At 46.3% G+C, this 17,763-nt stretch overlaps 1 protein-coding gene across 1 annotated transcript in view; it reads left to right on the forward strand.

Annotated features, from left to right (window-relative positions):
• The window catches only part of atg10 (ATG10 autophagy related 10 homolog (S. cerevisiae)), a 35,313-nt gene extending 19,759 nt beyond the window's left edge, over window positions 1-15,554 (forward strand). Inside the window, exons 4-8 of the mRNA XM_061261077.1 lie at window positions 4,342-4,495; window positions 5,902-5,999; window positions 13,103-13,200; window positions 13,672-14,023; window positions 15,201-15,554. Coding sequence (XP_061117061.1) covers window positions 4,342-4,495; window positions 5,902-5,999; window positions 13,103-13,200; window positions 13,672-13,783 — 462 coding nt within the window. The 3' untranslated portion in view covers window positions 13,784-14,023; window positions 15,201-15,554. The remainder of the gene's footprint in view (window positions 1-4,341; window positions 4,496-5,901; window positions 6,000-13,102; window positions 13,201-13,671; window positions 14,024-15,200) is intronic.
• The last annotated feature ends 2,209 nt before the right edge of the window (window positions 15,555-17,763 follow it).

Consider the following 17,763-nt stretch of genomic DNA (forward strand, 5'->3'; position numbering starts at 1 on the left):
GGGTGTGTGTGGCAACGTATGTGGGCCTTTTGTTATTATGCTGTAGTGTGTGTGGCCGTGTTGATATATTGTGTTAGTTTGGGTGTGGGTGTGTGAGTGGCTATGTTTGTGTAGCATGTTTGGCTGTATATATGCGTGGTACTCGTGCTGGGTGTGTGTTTGTTAGCGGCGGGAATGAGAGGATTGATGGCGGTAAGGGTTGTGATGATGACACACTGGTGGGGTGCACCCTCCTGAAAATGAGATTACAGAGACTCTGTAGGCAGTTTGCTGCAGAACCCACAGCAGCGATTGGCATGGAGAAAGCCCTCACATTCATTGGTTGAGGGGGAAAAGGAATTCAAAAGGATCTGCATGAGTCTTTCTGGCTTTCTGTAGTGGAAAAGAAATACTTTTGAAAAAATGTTAAAACAGTAGCTTAACTCTGTCAAACTCTGGTCCCAGTTTCAGAATCGAATAATGACTTGATGTTAAGAGTGTGTCATATAGTAATGTTCAATAGACTACTGAGTAGTTCTGTTTGGTCTTATCAAAACTGTTAATCATATTTAATAGTTGACCAATTGAGAAAAAAAAAATTTCAGAACAAAAATCTGTTTTACCAATATATTTATACATTTATAGAGATTTGTCTATTTAAGTGCATTATTTGAAGCATGTCAGTAAAACATACCATTTCCCACTGTACATGGCAGCTGACACTGATACTCCGTGAGTGTTAAAGAGAGTAAACAAAAACAAAAGATGGAGGCTTAAACACATAATTAGGACTGCATTCAGATGAAAGTCTGATTGAATCGTTTATTCGCTCTTTTGAGACTGAAGACAGCAGCGTTCTCAAATCCGACACTCTTTTAAAAAGCGCGAGACATCTGCAGTCAGTGACGTCATATTATTTTCTTTTTATAAGTTCATATGCATTTCTGTGCGTCTTCGCGTAAGATTATTAATTTTGCCACCTCGGCTACTCTTAGTCGAGGCCATTAAAGAGGCAGTTGCCTTGACTGGCATCTTTTCTAGACGTGATGCAATGTCATTAGTATTCCGATTTGAAATTGAAAACTTTCATGACAAAAGAAAATCCACCACAAGCAGTGAACCCTGTCAGCAGCACGTACGTAGGCGTGGGATGAGAACGAAAAGAGGACTTCGCTGCTTTAACGGATTCTTTAATACTGAATGCGATATGCGTTGTATTTTCGCGAGACAAGAGAAAATGTAAACAAAAATAGGCTAATCTCTGTGTTTGTGGTTATTGAAGTATCACCTTACATTCATATTTACTTATATCACAATGCAGTTTGTGTAAGAAAGTGCGTTCCCCCCCCCCCCCCCCTCTCTCCTTGAAAGATAAATGTCGTTCACCTTGCTCTTGGCTGGCCGACGCAGTTCATCCAAAGTTAGGCGGAGATGACAAACAATTCAGAATCGGGACAGGGCAGTGGAGCGCTGCCTCGCGCACAATTTGAATTGCAAATGTGCTGCCGCGAGCTCTCCTCGGCGTTATCATCCTTTGTGTGACAGATTAATGAGAATTTTTATTTATTTATTTTCTTGTGGATCCTTTCCCCGGGCTGTAGCTCAGTTTTGGGCTCTCGTTGAGCTAAGACAGGCTTGTGTTGAAGGACCTTTTTGGATTTATTCCTTGATTTGTTGATGATGCAAAACATGTTTTTTGTTGTAGGCTACACAAATCTTTATCAGGACGGTTTACAGCTCCTCTGAGTTTACCTCAATTACAAAACTCATGTTCATTTTATTATTTACTTTAATTTAAAAACAGTAACAGGGATTGCATCTCTCACTCTGCTGTCGCTCCCCTCTCCCTCTCTCACTCTCTCCTTCTCTCCCTCCCTCTTTCTCTCCCTCCCTCTGCCCCCTCTCCCTGCAATTAAATTAAATTGCTTGTTTGTTTGCTTTCATGAACAAACTTGTCCATGCACATGCAGGTGGAAAAGAGTGGGGTGTTTGAAACAACGTCTTAATTGAAGAGGGAGATCGTGCCAAACACCTGGTACTGGGACAGGGGAAACGGGACAGGATTTAGCCTCTGGAGGGAGGCAGGCCGGCCTGATGAACTGTAACCAGCGGGTCATCAGCTGGCATCGCCGTGGAACGGACCTAACGTTATGAGCGCGTAGCGCTGCCTGTCGGTTCAGCAGTGGAATTAAGCTGGTTCAGCGGACGGCAAAGACGCAAGTTGGCCGCCGTGCTGTGAATTTCAAACGGAGGCTAAGTGTTTAAACGGGGGCTCTAATTATTTCGATATGTCCTCTTAAACCCTGTGCAAAGGGGGTAAGCCTGGTCTTTGGAGTGGCTAGCTTTATGTTTCAGCCAAGTACTTTCAACTACCTGAGAGAGCGTGAGCTGTTGAGTGCATTGTACTGTAGACTACATCTGATAGTTCAACCCCGGAGAGCGATGCTCATGCTAGCACTCATTGCAGGCTTTGACAGTCACCCAGTCAATATCCAGAGCAGGAAAAGACAGGAAAGGCGGGATTAAAAGGGGAATTAAAAGTGGTTTTAGCTTGGTCATGGTTAACCCCCCGGTCATTAGCCCTGTGTGTGTGTGTGTGTGTGTGTGTGTGTGTGTGCTTCTGTGGGGGCTTCACCCCCTGTACTCTTCAGAGGCAGTTCAGCTCACTTCACACAGAGGAGAAAACCCCGCTGCACTGCAAGTTATCCCTACAAGTATCTATCACATAATGAATACCACTTAGCGAACAGGCCGAGCTCCTTTTGTGCCATGGCACCAATCGAAAGAATAGATTTTTTTGGGAGGGCGAGGGGTTATGGGTTTGAACAAACTGCAGATTTCTGGCATTCTTATAATGACTTCCCTCCAGTGTTCCACCGCTGTGATGATGCACAGGAATGTCTTTCTCTTTGGCCGTTCCATTGTAGAGGGAAAGCTAGGAATTTTGCCCCCCCCAGGAAGAATATTGCTCTGGGGCCCCCAAAGTATTGTCATTTTTGTGGGCCCGTAGCATCTTCACCACTTTGCACCCCACTAGCGATGGATCTGTTCCAGGGGACTGTGTGTTTTAGGTAAGGGTGTGTGTGTGTGTGTGTACCATTTGTGCCTGCCGTTGCCGTGTAGATTAGTGGTAGCGTGCGCTTTGGTGACAGTCAGGGGCGCACGAGCGGATGCAGGCTGTTCATCAGATAAATGCCTTCGTTCCAGGTTACAAAGCTGGCAACAAAGGTTGCGTCTCCGTAAAGCACATTAAAACAGGGATGAGTTCCTTATCGGAGATGGCCAAAGTCACGGCGCATTAAGGAGGTTGACCAAGGGGTAAGGTACCCAGTCAGCAATCCCACCGTAGCCGTGGTGTTTCCAGAGCAGGACGAAACACTCATGAAATGAACAACACTCCGATTTCAGACGTTCGGGAGCTGTCGGGAGAGACGGATCGCGTTGCTGCCGGGCTTCGCAATCGCGCGACACAGCGGTTTTCCGGATATACATTTCACCCGCCGCTGTTATCGATAGCGCCCAAACCGGCACTCCCGCTTTCGGCGAGCGCAGACCGCAAGAGGGCTCCGCCGTCTCCCGGCTTCTGTGACTAACAGGGTGTACTTACACGCTGTATGATGGGTCTGGGCAAACCCCCAACAAAGCAGTTTTGTGCTGACAAATGACATTACCGCACGTTGTTATCAAACACCGGATCGCAGTGCGCGCCGAAACATCTTTTGTAATTAAGTTTATGGAATGGCAATTACGGACCCAGGCTTTGTTGGGTTCAAATGTGTTTATCAAAAAAAGAGACGTGCTGACGAGGCCTTTACGTCCCACATCACTGTGTTATTAGTGTGGCTCAGCGGTAATGGGGATAATGTCCTCCTGTTGGTAGTGTTTTGAGTAAAATGGCAGGGTTAGCCATGCACGGGAGGAGGTGCAAGAACAGTTGGGTGGGGGGTCTAATTTTGCGGGATGTGAAAAGATGACATATGATTGGTTGCCTGCTGGACTGGGCTGTGTGTCCTAGAACATTCAGTGGAGACCGTTCGGGTGAAGCCTTGGGCTGTTTATCTCTTGCCTACCATGACAGTGTTCTGATTTATTTTTCATAAACTGAAACCCCCACTTTCAAATCAGGTTACATGTGCTGAGTTTTTGTTAAAAACCATTTCTAATCCAGTGCAATGCGCCTTCATCAATGACATAATCCAAAAACCCACATAATTAAACTATAATGTTGTGTACATAGATTAAATAAAGTTTTGGAGTTTTTGGAGATGGAAGGTTTCTGCACGACATCAGTGCTAAGATATGTTCATTTTTATGAAATTTTCATAATCTTTTCTGACACCACACTCCTCCCCCTCTCTCCAGGATTTCCAGGATGAGGAAGAGGTTGAGGAGCAGGCTGTAGGTGATGAAGAACAGGCTACATCAGAGACGACCTCAGCAATCCGCTATGAGTACCACGTCCTGTACTCCTGCAGTTACCAGGCCCCAGTGCTGTACTTCAGAGCGTCAATGCTAGGTAGGGTCCCCCATTACAAACGCTAATTATTAAAGGCCCTCACCCACAGCGGCCAGCTGATTTGCTGTATGCTGTATGGACACGGAAAGTGTCTGGTAATTGAAACAAGGCCCCGGGTTCAATCAACGTTTGTCCTCAACTTACACCCAAATGATTACACTCAAGTGCTTCTTTACAGGAATATTCCTGCTTAATTCAGCCATCATCAAAATTAACTTGGCAAGCTTTATGAGAGAAAAAACCTAACGCTTGCATTCATTTGCAAGTCAAAGTTAGGGGAAAATGGTGACCATTGTCACCCTAACAATGCAACAATAAACATGAGACTAAAAAGCAAGTTAATATTCAAATTGCAGCATTTACAATTAAAATGGCAAAGGGCTCTTATAAGCCCTGGTGTACACTGACACCTTGTACTGAGAATCTCCCTCCACTGTTTCTGATCACATATTGTTTTTGACTTTGTATATCAAGGTGCTTCTTGTGTTAGAGTTTTACTTCAGTCTGTGTGCTGTTCACCTTTAAAATGTAAAACTCTTGGCCACAGTTCACCCCTTATCTGATAAACGCTTCAATTCCTGGCGACTGGAACCAGATATTCAAAGAGTCTAAGTATTGTCTGAAAAGTGGAGTACAGGGCATGACCGCATTAAACCATGCAGAAATGTGAAATATGTTCAGCATTTATTCGGCGTGGCGTCAGCAGCGGGAAACATGCGTTTTTGCGTCTCATGCTGACGCTCCAAACTTTCACACATTCATAGATGGATGAAGGTCTCCTCTATAGTTAAGGAAATGTTTTTGAATGAAAGGACTAGACTGCCTATGAATTCTGTTGTTTTGAATCAACCTTATGGCTCAGCTTTGTTTTTTTATTTTTGTTTTTTTCCTTTCAACACATTTCCTGGCTGGTGGTGTTGGATGTCTCCTGTAGACAGTGATACTGCCCCCCATAGTGTATCAGACCTGGGTTCAAATAGTATTTGTTTTGGATTCAAATACTTTTCTGCATTTGACTAAGCTTGCCTGGTGTATTGAAGAAAATGAAATGACCCCAAAATTGTAAACTCTGCCCACCTTGCAGGCTCAAATGCACCAGGCAAGATCAATAGAGCACAGAAAAGTATTTGAATCTACAACAAATGCCATTTGAACCCAGGTCTGCAGACTACCATTACAAACTGTGATTGTTAGTCCCAAAGGACGGTAATTGAAGAAATAACTTTCTCTCCGCGATGGGCTCTCTCGAATTGATGGGAGATTGCGATGAGATGATCCTACAAATGCAATCATGGAATTTTTTTAATACTTATATTGGGTTAAAATGTTGGTGGAAAAAAAACCCTCTCAGACATGTCAGCACCTTCATGACCGTGACATGAACGTGTCCCGTCTCTGTGTTCCAGACGGACGTCCTCTGTCCCTGGAAGACATGTGGGGCAACGTCCACCCAAATTACAGACAGCGTCTCCTGCAGGGGCCCTGGGACACCATCACCCAGCAGGTACTGTCAGACCCGCCCCCGTCACCTTACTCTCCGTTCACACTGCAAAAACCAACAAATACGTCAATTTCAACAAGTATTTCAGTCTTTCACTTAGACTTTTAAATTATAAGATGAGACTGTTGACTCATTTCAAGTTTTGCCAATGGAGTCTCAACAACTGAAATATGGAGGTCGCCATAAGGTTTTCTCTCCTAAAATTTCCCAGGCGTTTTCTCGAATTTGACGTTCTTGGGCTGTGGAGGCGAGTGAGCAGGGGGAAATAAGGTTGTTGGCAGCAGACAGAGAAAAATGTCCGAGAACAAGAATGACGTCTTGCTCTAGAACAGAAACATTCTTGGAATGGCCTTCGGTTGTACCCGTCAGCTTTGTGACACGAATTGGCAAGCTTGAAATACGGACAGAAAAACCAGACGCTACTTCAGTAATCAACGCGACACGCTTGCACCCTAATTACCTGCAATTGTGACTGTGGCCATTGTGCAGGTATGTGCTATGACTCACCCTACAGAGTGCAGCTTTTGAGAAGTTGCCTTTGCTCTGCGTGAGTCATCGTGGCTGGCTATTCGGACAGGCGGGCTTCGATGGCGCTAACAGAGACCGTCACGTGTCTTGGTCGGCCAACCGGCCAGTCATCGCACTGACCTTTGGAGAATGGGGAGTTAAAATGGCCGCCGGTGTTCAGGGGCCCTCCCCACCCCACCACATCAGCGCTCTGACGCACTGGTCCTCCCAGGGAGGGATATCACAAGCGCTCGTCCTGGCCCAGCAGGCTCAGTTGTTTGATAGAAGCAGCACACAAAGGAGAACAGATACTCGGGAAAGATGTCCCCTTTGCACGAACAACAATGAAAAGAATGAACATCGCACACTTCCCTCCATGCGGTGAAGATGTTCTTTCTTTGAATGTCACGACATGTTTCGGCAAGTTTGCCTTCGGGTGTAGTTATGGTGTCATTTCAACACATCACTGTCTCCCAATAGGTGAAGGCCAATTGCACTTTGCACAAACAAAAAAAATACAACTCTCCCAAACACATTAAATGCCCAGTTTTACTCAACGCATCCAAAAGCAGTTTGGCAAGTGTCCCACACACCCTTAGACTTTTGGGGATGAAGGTTTGGGGTACGCTTTTCGGGGTACCGCCTGTTTAACAGCGGGGGACAGAGAGACATGGTCTGAGTGGAGAATTGAGAGGAAGAGGTGTGGAATGAGAGATGGAGGGAGAGAGCGAGAGGTAGAGGGAAATTGAGGGTGCGAGTGAGATGGAGGTAGAGGGAGATGGACAGGGAGAGAGAGAGGGGGAGAGAGTTAGAGAGAGAGAGGGAGGTAGATGGAGAGGGAGAGGGAGGGAGAGATGGAGATGGAGGGAGAGAGAGAGGGAGGAGCACAGCGGGCTGTTTTGTAAATGAGGGCTGTGGTTTTCCACTAGGAGTCCGTCTGGGCCTGCAGCGAGGTTGAGCTAGTCTTAGCCTCTCTACCTCTCCCTACCCTTCCCCCCTCTGCCTCTCTCTCTCTCCCCACCTCTCCCCCCTCTCTTTACCCCCCCTGCCTTTCTCTCTTCCCACCTCGCCCCCCCTCTCTACCTCCCCCCTCTGCCTCTCTCTCCCCCCTCTCTCTACCTCCCCCCCTCTGCCTCTCTCTCCCCACCTCTCCCCCTCTCTACCTCCCCCCTCTGCCTCTCTCTCCCCCCTCTCTCTACCTCCCCCCCTCTGCCTCTCTCTCCCCACCTCTCCCCCCCTCTCTACCTCCCCCCCTCTGCCTCTCTATCCCCCCTCTCTCTACCTCCCCCCCTCTGCCTCTCTCTCCCCACCTCTCCCCCCTCTGCCTCTATCTCTACCTCTCCCCCCTCTCTGCCTTTCCCTCATCCCCCCCTCAGGTCTGTCTCCTGCTTCTCCTTCTCTCTACCCCCCTCTCTGTCCCCATGTCTCCCTTGTTCTTGCTCTATCTTTCTCACTCTCCCTTTCTCTCTCCATCTCACTCTCTCTCCCCACATCTCCCTCTCCATCTCCATCTACCTCTACCTTTCTTTCTCCATCTCACTCTCTCTCCCCACATCTCCATCTCCCTCTCTCCCTTTCCCTTTCTCTCTCCATCTCACTCTCTCCCCCACCTCTCCCTCTCTCCATCTCTCTCCATCTCCCTCTCTCTCTCCACATCTCCCTCTTTCCCTCTCCCTTTCTCTCTCCATCTCATTCTCTCCCCCCACCTCTCCCTCTCTCCCCCCCTCTCCCTCTCTCCCTGTTGAGGCTGGTATGGCTCAGAGGAAAGGCTGACTCACTCACTGGGTCCTCAGTCCACTGCTGCTGCAAGGAGCTCACACTTCCTCACTGCGAGATATAGCACACACACACACACACACACACGTGCGCGCACACACGCACACACACAGGCGCGTATGCACACACTCCACACGCAGGCACACATGCGCACACGCACACACACACTCCACACACACACACACACACACACACAGGCGCGCATGCACACACTCCACACGCAGGCACACATGCGCACACACACACACACACACACACACTCCACACACACACACACACACAGGCGCGCATGCACACACTCCACACACACACACACACACACGCGCGCACACACACGCACACACACAGGCGCGCACACACAAATAAAAGACCAGTACTGCACAGAAATACTGCATGCACACACACACACAGGCCCAGTACTGGACAAATATAGTGCGATACCACTGTATGACTCACAGACACACACATTATTACACAGATGAACTGTTGAACTGTTGAACTGTTTCCCTCCAGCAAAAACTGTGCTTTACATCCCATAATCTCATCATAACACAGCAGTGCTTGAGTAACACCTGTTATTAGCATGTCATCATTTCAGCCCGACAGCAGATTTTCACATGTACATTTACTGAGGAGAATTACAACTATAATTACAGAAGGAGGGGTAATATTATTGACACAAGAGAGTCAAAAATACAGACTGAACAGCTAATTCTTGCAAACGAGGCTCTATAGAAGCTGAATAACCACACCTCGATCTGCACAACCTTGCCGTTGACTTTGCCAAAATGAAAATATGAATGGAATACATTATTAACTGAAAGCCAAAACATACTTTGAGCTGAATGGAGAGCTCTGCTCAACCCTTCTGGAGTAAAGTCTTAAAAGATGGTTAAAGGCCAATCCGCACCAGAAACTATAACTATAACTACTCTCAGTGAGCCCTTTATTCGGTATTGATCAGACTTATTAGGTCTTTTGCTGCTGTAGTCTATCCAATGAGAGGTTTGAGTGTTTTCAGACATGCTCTTCTGCATACCACTGTTGTAATGTGTGGTTATTTGTGTTACTGTCACCTTTCTTCTCCTCTGACATCTCTCATAAACAAGGCGTTTCTGCCCACAGAACTGCTGCTCACTGGATATTTTTTTGTTTTTCACACCATTTTATGCATTTCACTGCTGCCACACGATTGGCTGATTAGATAATCGCACATAATGACGTTCTGTAAATAGTATCTCACTGTGGCAAGGGCATGGTTTATGGGAAGGAAGCAGGGCAATCCGAGGACCACGCCTACTGGTTAAGTAAACACACAGCTGGACTACGTTGTGAATCAGTCCAAGCTGTTAAAACGTGCGCTCTTCCCACAGTCAGTGGCTGAAACCAGGGATCTGCAACAAGAGAGAGTATGTATGAGCGAGACGGGGTGAAAAGCAACAGAGGGAACGCAAAAGTTTGTTTTCATTTCTTTTGCCTTTATTATTTTTGCTTATTATTTTTACCTGGATCCCGCAAGGGCGACGGGCGAAGATTTTGTGTTTATTTTAGGAGTCTCTCTCGCTCTCTCTCCCTTCCCCGCTCCAGATTGAAGAGTATTCAAAGTATTATTTCTGTTTTTTTATTTTTTATTCAAAAGTCAGTGTTAATTCAACTCTAACATATGAGTACATATGAGTCCAGTAGGGGTCACATTTATTCTAAGTGTTGATTTAACACCGAGCATTTTACTGTAAAGAGCAGTATGCAGTCGGGATTGAACTCACACTCCAGTCCTATAGCTGAGTGTGCCATCCCAGGTTTTACTGGATGCAGGTGGGAATGCCGGAAGGTCTGCCACCTGCTGGCTGATTCCACTCACTGCACTAACCTGCATTTCATAAGACTAGAGCAGAGCAAACTGCTGTGCACTTGGAGAGCTGTCTCCATCTCTGTAGCACTACAGGTCCTGTGTGGCTTCACTGCTGCATGTACTGTACGCAGTACATACTTTTGTCATTTTGAGCACAAATTTTGACTATGATATATAACTCATTCATGGGTGGAAAGTCCGGTGGTCAGAAAGTAAAAGTCCTGCCATTAGTTTCTCCCACCCATGAACTCCGACAGCTGACTTCACTAATTAGTTCTACCTCCTGGCTGACTAATTGTGCTAATTAGCGAATTAGCGTTTGGAACAAAATACTGGGGAGGGCTTTTACCTGAATTTTCCAGCTTGAAATGCATTTTAACTTTGTGATGAGGTAGTACTGAATTGCCTGGCTACCAATCGAGCAGGGAAATTCATCCCTTCAATCAATCAAGTCACGCTTTCTGGAAAAATCCGGTAGGTGTTTTACGGAAGTGGCCCTAGGAAGAGTGTTCTGTCGCAAAACATACATTTTATCCAAAGCCACTTAAAGTTGATTAGACTAAGCATGGGACAATCCCCCCCTGGAGCAATGTGGGGTTAAGGGCCTTGGTCAAGGGCCCAACAGCTGTGTGGATCTTATCGTGGCTACACTGGGGCTTGAACCACTGACCTTCTGGGTCCCAGTCATGTACCTTAGCCTCTAGAGGCTACAGGCAGAAGCCTGTGGCGTGGGCCCGCCTCCCATATGGCATGGACCAATCAGCTCAGAGACATGGTGCAGTGCCGGCCCTCCTGAGGCTGGCTGATGATGTCATCCTAATGGACTCCGGCCGCTGTAACTCACGCACGTCTCCGGACCTGCGTTACCGCGGTTACTGCAGCCGTCTGCACGCGGCGCTGCCAGGGCAATGACATCACTGCTTCTACAATATTTCTATTCCTCCTCCTCCGGGGTGGGTGGGTCTGTGTGTGTTTGCCTAAGACTGGGTGTGTGTCTGTTTATCTGTATGTATGTATGTGTGTGTGTGTGTGTGTGTGTGTGTCAGCGTGTGTGCATGTGTGTGTGTTTGTCTGTGTGTGTTTGTGTGAGCGCCGTGTGTGTATGTGTGCATGTGTCTGTGTTTCTGTGCCTGTATGTATGTGTTTATGTGTGTGTGTGTTTATGTACATGTGTTTGTGCCTGTATGTATGTGTTTATGTGTGTGTGTGTGTGTGTGTGTGTGTGTAAGCGTGTGTGCATGTGTGTGTGTGTCTAAGACTGGGTGTGTGTCTGTTTATCTGTATGTATGTATGTGTGTGTGTGTGTGTGTGTGTGTATGTCAGCGTGTGTGCATGTGTGTGTGTTTGTGTGAGTGCTGTGTGTGTATGTGTGCATGTGTCTGTGTTTCTGTGCCTGTATGTATGTGTTTATGTACATGTGTTTGTGCCTGTATGTATGTGTTTATGTGTGTGTGTGTGTGTGTGTGTGTGTTTGTGTTTGTGTGAATAGCTCTGGGTAACGGGGCCTGTCAGTCGTGTCATGAGCTGATAGAAATGTTTTGTATTTATCCCCCTGTGGTGCTAACATTGTGTTCTCTAATCTGGGTTGTGTGGCTTATGTTGAAGAGGTGTCTGAGCCCAGCTATCAGTCACCCATGCAGCACTGTTAAAGGTCACCTTGGACTCCACCAGAATTAATGTATAATTTCACTTAATGTTTCTCTCATAATAGCCAGAGCGCACTGAAACCTGCCCTCCTCACCGGGGAAAACATTTAACACACCGCGACATGCTAAACACACTAGTCCCCACAAGGCTGGTAAAGTACAAAAACAAACACTTTTCTCCGCTTTTTGGCTTCAGTCCCCCCCTCCCCTCCTCTAAAAGTGATGTCTTTGGTAACCGATGTAACAGAGACCCATTTGTAGCCCCGGCCCCAGTCCCTCAGTGGCCCTCCTCAGCCGTAGGGCCCAGCTCTGAGGCGCTGCAGTCCTGCCACAGCGTGGACGCTGGCTGCCGATCGCTGTCAGGTTTTAATCACTTCGCGAGCGCTCCGCGCAGACGGCGGGAGGGTTCTTTTTTCCCGCCGGCCGCCCGCTGATTGCACTTCAGAACACATCTGTCCCAGATCAAACCCGCCTCCGCTAAAGAGGGACCGCCGCGTCTGTCAGAGAGGAGAGATATGACTTATTGAGCCGCGCGACGTTCGTAGCTGTCTGCCAGATCTCATTGTTACGAGGACTCGGCGTTTCATGTTCCCGTGCTGAAGTGCGACGGGCTGCTTCCATATCTCCGGGCTACAAAGAACAGGATATGACAACTGCTGAGACCGAGCTGCTTCTGCACACTGCACCCTGCTGCCCCCGGAGAGGAGGGGCTCTGGAGATCACCCCCCCCCCCCCCTACAACTCGCCTTTTAAGAAGCTTTATGAAGACGCACTGACAGCTGATTTGGTGGTCGAGGAAGCCTCCCTCACAGTTAACGGCCAGGCCGTGTACCAGGCAAATTTCTGAAGCTGTATAATTTTTTATTTTTTTTTACTTTGCTTGAAAGTTTTGTTTAAATGTTTCTTTTTACTTTGCCTTTTCCCTCCTCTTTTCTTTTATTAGCTGATCTCTGTACAGTGGTTCTGTTATCATTCTAAGCATTTAAACGCCTCGTGTGAAAACATTCTGGCACATATTTATAATTCAAAGACTGCATACCAAAAACATGCTGTTTATTCTGTGACTACCGGAGTTGTTTATAAAAAGGTCCTTTTTTGCTTCTTTGAAATGGAGAATAAAGACGGGATGAAAGCTGTATGAATCTTTAAGTTGGGCGGAGCTATGATGCGTTATGATTGACTCACTGTGCAGGGTTTATTTATTGGTTTTTAGGGCTCTGTGAGTTTCAGTGCATGGTGGCTCCGCCCACTCTACCATAGCCAATGGAAACCAGAATGAATTGTGTGTTCAGGAAGATTCTCATTGGGTCTCGTTCTGTCTGCAGGAACACCCTCTGCTTGGCCAGCCCTTCTTCGTACTGCATCCGTGCCGATCGCAGGACCTGATGAGGCCTCTCCTGGCAGCTGCCAGTGCAGAGAACAGGTGGGTATCTAGTCACATGGGCTATCTAGTCACCTCTAGTCTAAGAGCGGCCTGTAGCATAGTGGTTAAGGTACATGACTGGGACCCACAAGGTCGGTGGTTCAATCCCTGGTGTAGCCACAATAAGATCCGCACAGCCGTTGGGCCCTTGAGCAAGGCCCCCGCATTGCTCCAGGGGAGGATTGTCTCCTGCTTAGTCTAATCAACTGTACGTCGCTCTGGATAAGAGTGTCTGCCAAATGCCATTAATGTAATGTAATGTCATTGGTCCACAATGAAACTTGGTTTTTAAATTAACTGCTTAGTTTAGATGGAAGTATTGTAGTGTTTGAAGCACCGTTTGAAGAGCTTACACTTAACCCCTCCCTACCCGCTCTCTATCCCTCTCGCTCTCTCTCCATCTCTCCTCCCACCCACACCCATTCTCTTTCTGCTCTCCTCCTCTCTCTCCCTCCCCCTCTCCCTCTGCAGGAGTCTGAATTACATCGTGTCCTGGTTGAGTTCAGTGGGGCCGGTGGTGGCCCTCACCATTCCCCTGAGTTACGCTCATATAGACTGTCAATCTACAGAGGAGCCTGAATGAAAGACACACACACACACACACACACACACACACACACATTCACACCAACACAAACACAAACATACACGCAGACACACACATACACACAGATGTGCATGCACACACATTCATTCATGTGAACACACACTTGTAAATGTACACACACACACCCGCACTCTCATATTCACAGAACTGCATACAGAGACACACACATACACTCCCAGCAGCTCCAGTCCCCCAGTATCCCAGCAGCCCACAGTGGTGAGTGTGACTGTGAGCCCTTACACTGCCCCTATAGGCTGTACACACAAACACACAAACCACACACTGCTACACCACTGCCCGTTACCTCTGAGTGGCCCGATGACCATGGCAACCTTTACCACTGTGCCAAGGTCGGACTCAAGGTCACGAGGAGAGGGTGTAAGAGTGTGTGCACTGGAGCAGATGCTGCAGCTAGGGGAGAGAGACTAAGAGAGAGAGGGGGGGGGAGAGAGCGAGTGAGAGAGAGAGACTATGAGGGAGGGAGAGAGAGAGAGAGAGACTATGAGAGAGAAGGGGAGAGAGAGACTATGAGAGGGAGGGGGAGAGAGAGAGAGAGAAGGGGAGAGTGAAGAGAACAATGATCTGCCTCCCTGCTCTTCCTGTGTGAAGCCCACAGCGGTGCCAGTGCCACAATTAGCAGTGGAAAAAGCCAGGCAGGATCTGACAGAGGCAGCGCAGAGAGAACTAACACTCCCCATTCCCTCGTAGTGCCATTACCGTGTGTGTGTGTGTGTGTGTGTGTGTATGTGTATGTGTGTGTTTTGTATGTGTGTGTGCATGTGTGTGTGTGTTTTGTATGTGTGGGTGTTTGTGTGTGCGCGTGTGTGTGTGTTTTGTATGTGTGGGTGTTTGTTTGTGTGTGTGTGTGTGTTTGTATGTGTGTGTGTGTATGTGTATGTGTATATGTGTGTGTATGTGTATGTGTGGGTGTTTGTTTGTTTGTGTGTGTGTGTGTGTGCGGGTGTTTGTTTGTGTGTGGATTCATGTCTGCTGTGTTTGCAAGTGTGTGCCGGTGGCTGGGGTGGGGGCAGGGGGGTGGGGAGTTATTTTAGGTGCCTGCAGAATGAAACAGTGAATTTGGGAGAGCGCGTCTCCCCATAGCTCTGTTTGTTTTTTTGTGTGAAAACAAAGGCACTGAACAGACCTGGTCCAAGAGGAAGAGCTTCCTGAAAAATACTCCTGAACATATTATCTACTCACATTATATACAATCAAATGTATACATTGCATGAAATCTAATGTAACGATTCCTTCTTTTTCAATGTCTCTCCATGATGTTTTGTAAAAGCACATTTCTCACGTCATTTTTAGCATAATAGTTATACAGAATGCATGTTAATTTGCACATGTTAATGCAGTTTGATTCCTTGCTCTGGTTTTCTGTGAAATTCAGGTGCAGAATGCTCCTCGGGGTCACGGGGTGCACGCTGGGCTGAATCGCAGAGCGGTGGACTTGCGAAGGAGACCCCATCTTACCGCGTGCGCTAGTCACCGATCTGAAGCAAACAGACGACATCCGTCTGTCACATGACCTATTTCAGACTCTGGAACGCTGTGCGTTGTGTAGTCTGTTCAGCACAGTGCTTTAGAATGGCGTGAACCCAACTCGTACTTTTTGCAGGGAATTCAAAAAAACAACACCGCAAAAAATACCCTTTGCTTACGGTTTGCAAGAGAACTCATGTGACTAAACAGTGCTGTTCCAGTGTTTCCAATAAAGTGTCAACCCAAAATGTAATTCCTAAAACTATGTCCGTGTCTGTTTTTAGGTGTTTGTGTCGCACGGGAAACAAGTCTTTAAATTATAAATGCAAGTTGGCAAGACGTGCATGTTATAATTAGTCTCGATCTGTCTTTGTACATACCCAGGCAGACGTATCTATAATGGTATTTGCTGTTCTGCATGTCATAAGATATTTTTCATTGCAAATTGAATAAAATGCCATGGAACAAAAACGATTGTGGGCAAATCCACAGAAAGAGCAGAAAATCTCTACTGACACCTTGTGGTTATAGAGTAATACTGCAGTCAGGATCAAATTCGTAACCACAAATGGGACAATGTGCGAACATAATTTTGTTTGAGAAGGATTAAAAAACAATTGGAACAAAGTGCACAAATTTCCAAACAAGCGTAGCTTGTTAAATTAACTGAATATCACATTTAAGAAGTGCATCAAGGATTTTATATTATATATTAGCCACTGGCAGAACTGCAATGCATTTCATGGAGTCATTGCACTATAATGGCACACGCAGTATATCAACTTAAAGATCACTTCAAATATTAATGAGTTTTGTCATTTCATTGTTCCTTTAGGAAATCATGGATAAATTGAAATGACCTGACAAATAGCTGTAGTATTGGCATGTTTTCACGCAGGCATAATGGGCTTTTAGGATGTCACAGTGGCAGGAGAGAGAAAACAGAATAAGGTTTTGATGCCACATGGGCTGGTAAAAGTTAACACAATGTACTTATGATGTCATAGGCGCTACTGAAAGCTGAGCCAATGAGCTTGCGATGTTATGAAGACAGCAAAGATCAGGCACGAGGAGCTTGTGAGGTCACAAGGGTAATAGAACACTCTTAAATATTTGCATAAATACAAGATATCCTCAAACCAAGTGTCACTTCTACTGCATCATGCAAGAGAGAGATACCTGCCACTGACTGCTCCTGCAACACGATGGAAATCCTCTCTTCCCGAGGCCATTCTGGGTAATGTGGCTGACAAAATAACCGACTCTGAATTAAAATGTGAATTAATAATGCTTACTTTTATCTCTCTAACCTGATCAGAAAACAACTCAATTTCACTTTATTACTGTCTTACGTTTTTCAAACACATCCAGAAAGTACCACTTAAAAAGCTTTGAGTTGAAGAAAGAAGTGCAATGCCCTTATAATCCAATGGAGGGTACCAAAGACTAATTTTTTGAGAAATATTGACACACCATGCTCAATGTCAACTGTTTATCTCCGGTAACAAACTAGTCTCCACCAACCAAACAGCCAAGATGAGACGAGATGGTTTTAGAACGTCTTTAGAAGAAAGATTTATCGGTGTGAACTGTCCAGTTTCTAAAACTGACCATGTCAAGTCTTAAATCTTTGAAGCCCAGTCTCCACCAAACAGCAGAGACGAGACGAGATAAGACAAGAGAAATCTCGTAACGTCCGCGTTTAAATCTGAAAACGTCCGCGGGTATGGACTAGGCTGTCCACACCAAAACGCAGAGTAAATAAATAAACGACAGTTTCCATGACAGTTTCCAGTTACATCACTAATTGTTCTAAAACTCTGGGCTTCAGATATGACACGCTCAGTTTTAGAAACGCCAGCCGCCGAGAGCCGACGTTCTGAAACTGGACAGTTGAAACTGATAAAACTTTCTTCTAAAAGACCCTCCAAAACCGTCTCGTCGCATCTCGGCTATTTGTTGGAGACTGGACTTCAGATTTAAGCTTTACGCTGTAATAGACCTTAAAGATGTCACATTTCGCTACCATCCCAACCATGAGACATTACAGAGCAGTGTTTATACATAGTCCCCCTATTTCAGGGCACCATAATGTTTGGGACACAGCAATGGTATTTTAATAAGAGTAGTCATGTTTAGTATTTTGTTGCATATGCAATGACTGTTGAAGCCTGTGATTCATGGACATCATGTTGCTGGGTGTCTTGCAGCCTATGGCAGCCATATTTAGCTCGTGCTTGTTTCAGGGGCTTGTCCTCTTAAGTTTTCTTTTCAGCATATGAAAGGCATGCTCAGTTGGATTCAGATTGGGTGCTCAATTGGGTTCAAGATTGACCGTTTTTTTAGCTTTGAAAAACATTGTCTTGCTGTAGAATGTACCACCGGCCAATGAGTTTTGAGGCATTTGCTTGAACTTGAACAGATAGGATGTGTCTCTACATGTCGGAATTAATTTTGCTACTACCATACGC

This window comes from Conger conger, chromosome 11, assembly GCF_963514075.1.
Source record: "Conger conger chromosome 11, fConCon1.1, whole genome shotgun sequence".
NCBI classification, from domain to species: Eukaryota; Metazoa; Chordata; class Actinopteri; order Anguilliformes; family Congridae; genus Conger; species Conger conger.